Source organism: Scyliorhinus torazame, chromosome 22, assembly GCF_047496885.1.
Source record: "Scyliorhinus torazame isolate Kashiwa2021f chromosome 22, sScyTor2.1, whole genome shotgun sequence".
Taxonomy (NCBI): domain Eukaryota; kingdom Metazoa; phylum Chordata; class Chondrichthyes; order Carcharhiniformes; family Scyliorhinidae; genus Scyliorhinus; species Scyliorhinus torazame.
This window is the reverse complement of record NC_092728.1, coordinates 14,912,838-14,917,725: the sequence shown is the minus strand read 5'-3', so window position 1 is coordinate 14,917,725 and position 4,888 is coordinate 14,912,838. Positions and strand designations below refer to the sequence as shown.

The 4,888-nt window shown below is 57.0% G+C and overlaps 1 protein-coding gene across 1 annotated transcript; it reads left to right on the top strand.

The window, feature by feature from the left end:
• The first annotated feature begins 1,367 nt into the window (after nucleotides 1-1,367).
• LOC140398930 (transmembrane protein 187-like) lies at nucleotides 1,368-2,414 on the top strand. The gene has a single exon (XM_072487916.1). The coding sequence runs from the start codon at nucleotides 1,450-1,452 to the stop codon at nucleotides 2,218-2,220; it is 771 nt and encodes a 256-aa protein (XP_072344017.1). The 5' UTR covers nucleotides 1,368-1,449; the 3' UTR covers nucleotides 2,221-2,414.
• The last annotated feature ends 2,474 nt before the right edge of the window (nucleotides 2,415-4,888 follow it).

Here is a 4,888-nt window from a genome sequence, read left to right as displayed (position 1 = left end):
AAGAGCACAGAGTGGTCTTATATGCAGATGATGAGTTACTATATATTATGGACCCTCTCTCCAGTGTTGGGAAGATAATCGAGCTGCTCAGGAGATGTGGCTCTTTTCAGAGGTGGAGGATAGGTGTGAGCAGTGTTCTGGGGCACCAGCGAATCACACGCATATGTTTTGGTTTTGCCGTAAGCTAGTCAGCTTCCGAGTCTCCTTTTCTGATAGGTTATCGAGGATTTGGGGGGCATTCAATTGGAGCGGTGCCCGTTGGCGGCCATCTTGGACTTGCCGGGGCTGCAGACGGGAATGAAGACGGATGTGAGGACCCACCCCGGTGCCTCCTGGGCCCTCGGCTTGCTTTGGGGATGGAATTTCTACACCCGGAGAAGGTCATCGGGGTTCACAGCATCCCGACCGTGCAGCAAGTGGCCATTTGGCCCATCGAGTCTGCACCTACCCTTCGAAAGAGCACTCTACCCACGTCCCCTCACCCACCCATCTAGCCCTATCCCCGGAACCGCACAATCTAATATTCTAAAAAATAAATTTAGAGTACCCAATTCATTTTTTCCAATTAGGGGGCAATTTAGCGTGGCCAATCCAACTACCCTGCACATCTTTGGGTTGTGGGGGGCGAAACCCACGCAAACACGGGGAGAAGTGCAAACTCCACACGGACAGTGACCCAGAGCCGGGATCGAACCTGGGATTCGGCGCCGTGAGCCAGCAGTGCTAACCACTGCGCCACCGTGCTGCCCCTGCACAATTTAACCTGCAGATCCCTGGACACTAAAGGGCAATTTATCATGACCAATCCACCCAACCTCAACATCTTTGGACTGTGGGAGGAAACCGGAGCGCCCGGAGGAAACCCACGCAGACACCGGGAGAACGTGCAGACTCCGCACAGACAGTGGCCCGGCGGGGAATCGAACCTGGGACCCTGGGGCGCTGAGGCAGCGGTGCTAACCACTGTGTCCCTGCGCCACCCAGAAATTAAATCTCCCTTGAGGGGGTCGGTGGAAGGTTCCACTCGAGGCGGCATCCTTTCATTTTTTTTTTAGGGAGTTGGTCAGCTGTTGGGGGGAGGGGAAGGGTCTTCTTTGTTGGGTTAAGGGTTTGCTAACATTTTGTTTTCTTTATGGAGGGGGAAGGAGTTCGGGTGGTGGGACTGGGTGTAGTTTAAGGATAGGATGGTATTGGGGTTGTATTGTTGGTGGTTATCATGAAAATTTTGACGAATAAAATATTTAAAAAAAAATAATTGTGCTGTCTATTTAAGGGAGGGCGGACCATAATTGCAGCTTTAAGAATCTCTGATCCCTCTGACGGCAATAATCCCACAAGTCAGCAGCGGTTCAATGTTTAAGAGCCAGCCACAAACCCCGGAAGCAGAGAGAGAGATAAGAGAGAGAGAGAGAGAGAGAGAGGGAGGGAAATATCTGACTTTGCTTCGATATGCAGAGGCCTAGTGGAAAGGCTTTCCTACACGTCCTGCTGCTCTATGGAGTGTGCGTCGTCATGGTTGCCACGGGCCTGTTCGATGGGGTCTGCACCGAGCTGGGCTACGAATACTATGCTGAGCAGCCTGTGAGCTGGCTACCTCGATTTATCGCCATGCCCTGCAACTCGATAGTCAATCTGGGGTACATTGCAGTGGGGGCCTACTGGCTCTGGAGGAGGCCCGTGTCCCCCGGTGAGGCCTACCATAAGGACGTCTTCGCCTGGATGGCTCTGGGCTATGGGCCAGTCCAGTGGGCCCGGCTGGCCACTCAGGCCCAGCGGCCAGCCGCTCTTGACCAGTGGGTCACGCTGCCCATCTTCGCCTGGGTGCCGGTGTGGGCGGCCCACCTCCTGGGCGGCCCAGCCACCCTCGCCCTCGCCACCCAGACCGCCTCGGTGGCCAGCTACGGTCTGGCACTGGCCCACTGCCAGGGCTTCGAGCTGGCCCTGGCCTGCCACATCCTGCTCGCCGTGCTGGCTGGCCTGGCGGTCCAGTCCCGGCTGGGCGGCCGGGATTCGCTCCGCCACATGGGTCTCGCCGTGGCCTCGTGCGCAGGCTTCGTGGGCCTGAAGCTGCTGGACCAGCCCCTGGCCAGGTGGGGCCTCCTCCCCGGGTACCTCTCGGGTCACTTCGTGTCGAAGATCTGCGACATCCTCCAGTTCCACTTCAGCCTCTGCTTCCTGGAGTGCCTCGGCAGGCAGAAGGAGAGGAGGCGCGCTGAGTGAACAGGGGTCAACGGGGCAACAGCAGGACGGCACGTGGTACACCCCCCGTCACAAGAGCGTCAAACAGACAATCTCCACACTCTGCAGCTTTCGAGGATTCAGGAGGGTCATCGCGCAAAGTTCTGTTCTATCCTGATCCTATTGGCACCTCGATTCCACATTCCCGCCTGTCCGCCCCAAAAACTCCCCCCCCCCCCCCCCCCCCTTAATCGAGAATCTATCCACCTCGGCCTTAAAAACATTCCCAGGCTCTGCTTCCCCGCCTCCTGAGGAAGAAAGTTCCAGAAACTCTCTGCCCTCTGAGAGAAAGAATATTCCCTCATCTCCATCTGAAATGGGCAACCCCCTTATTTATAAACACTGAACCCCCCCCACCCATGTTCTAGATTCTTCTACAAGAGGAAACATCCTGTCAAGACCCCCCTCAGCTTCTTAGACGTTTTGATTGAGTCGCGTCTAAATCTTCTAAACTCTCAGCGGGATACAAGCCCGACCTGTCTGGCCTTTCCTCATTAGACTGGTATCCCAGTGAGAGTCAGTGTGTGTGGGACCCGTACCCCAGTGAGAGTCAGTGTGTGTGGGTCCCGTACCCCAGTGAGAGTCAGTGTGTGTGTCCCGTACCCCAGTGAGAGTCAGTGTGTGTGGGACCCGTACCCCAGTGAGAGTCAGTGTGTGTGGGTCCCGTACCCCAGTGAGAGTTAGTGTGGTGGGACCCGTACCCCAGTGAGAGTCAGTGTGTGGGACCCATACCCCAGTGAGAGTCAATGTGCGGGGGACCCATACCCCAGTGAGAGACAGTGTGTGTGGGACCCGTACCCCAGTGAGAGTCAGTGTGTGTGGGACCCGTACCACAGTGAGAGTCAGTGTGTGGGACCCGTACCCCAGTGAGAGTCAGTGTGTGTGGCACCCGTACCCCAGTGAGAGTCAATGTGCGGGGGACCTGTACCCCAGTGAGAGTCAGTGTGTTTGTGGGACCCGTACCCCAGTGAGAGTCAGTGTGTGTGGAACCCACACCCCAGTGAGAGTCAGTGTGTGTGGAACCCGTACCCCAGTGAGAGTCAGTGTGTGGGACCCGTATCCCAGTGAGAGTCAGTGTGTGTGGAACCCGTACCGCAGTGAGAGTCAGTGTGTGTGGAACCCGTACCGCAGTGAGAGTCAGTGTGTGTGGGACCCGTATCCCAGTGAGAGTCAGAGTGTGGGGGACCCGTACCCCAGTGAGAGTCAGTGTGTGGGGGACCCGTACCCCAGTGAGAGTCAGTGTGTGTGGGACCCGTACCCCAGTGAGAGTCAGTGTGTGGGGGACCCGTACCCCAGTGAGAGTCAGTCTGTGTGGAACCCGTATCCCAGTGAGAGTCAGTGTGTGGGGGACCCATACCCCTGTGAGAGTCAGTGTGTGTGGGACCCGTACCCCAGTGAGAGTCAGTGTGTGTGGAACCCGTACCCCAGTGAGAGTCAATGTGCGGGGGACCTGTACCCCAGTGAGAGTCAGTGTGTGGGACCCGTACCCCAGTGAGAGTCAGTGTGTGTGGGACCCGTACCCCAGTGAGAGTCAGTGTGTGTGGAACCCGTACCCCAGTGAGAGTCAATGTGCGGGGGACCTGTACCCCAGTGAGAGTCAGTGTGTGGGACCCGTACCCCAGTGAGAGTCAGTGTGTGTGTTACCCGTACCCCAGTGAGAGTCAGTGTGTGTGGAACCCGTATCCCAGTGAGAGTCAGTGTGTGGGGGACCCGTACCCCAGTGAGAGTCAATGTGCGGGGGACCTGTACCCCAGTGAGAGTCAGTGTGTGGGACCCGTACCCCAGTGAGAGTCAGTGTGTGTGTTACCCGTACCCCAGTGAGAGTCAGTGTGTGTGGAACCCGTACCCCAGTGAGAGTCAGTGTGTGTGGAACCCGTACCCCAGTGAGAGTCAATGTGCGGGGACCTGTACCCCAGTGAGAGTCAGTGTGTGGGACCCGTACCCCAGTGAGAGTCAGTGTGTGTGTTACCCGTACCCCAGTGAGAGTCAGTGTGTGTGGAACCCGTATCCCAGTGAGAGTCAGTGTGTGGGGGACCCATACCCCTGTGAGAGTCAGTGTGTGTGGGACCCGTACCCCAGTGAGAGTCAGTGTGTGTGGAACCCGTACCCCAGTGAGAGTCAGTGTGTGTGGGAGCCGTACCCCAGTGAGAGTCAATGTGCGGGGGACCTGTACCCCAGTGAGAGTCAGTGTGTGGGACCCGTACCCCAGTGAGAGTCAGTGTGTGTGGAACCCGTACCCCAGTGAGAGTCAGTGTGTGTGGGACCCGTACCCCAGTGAGAGTCAGTGTGTGTGGAACCCGTACCCCAGTGAGAGTCAGTGTGTGTGGGACCCGTACCCCAGTGAGAGTCAGTGTGTGTGGAACCCGTACCCCAGTGAGAGTCAATGTGCGGGGGACCTGTACCCCAGTGAGAGTTTGTGTTGTCATGATATCCACATCAGCATATCATGGTGCAATCACACACACACTGATGGACAGGTAGTTGGACCAACCAGTACACACACACATTGCAGCCAATCACCAGTGAGAGCACACGCACTATAAAACAGGGAACACCCCAGTTCCCGCTCATTCTACCAGGAAATAGCTCAGAGCACAGAGCTCACAGCGCGCCACTCAGACATAGACCATGTGCTGAGTGTCTCACTAAG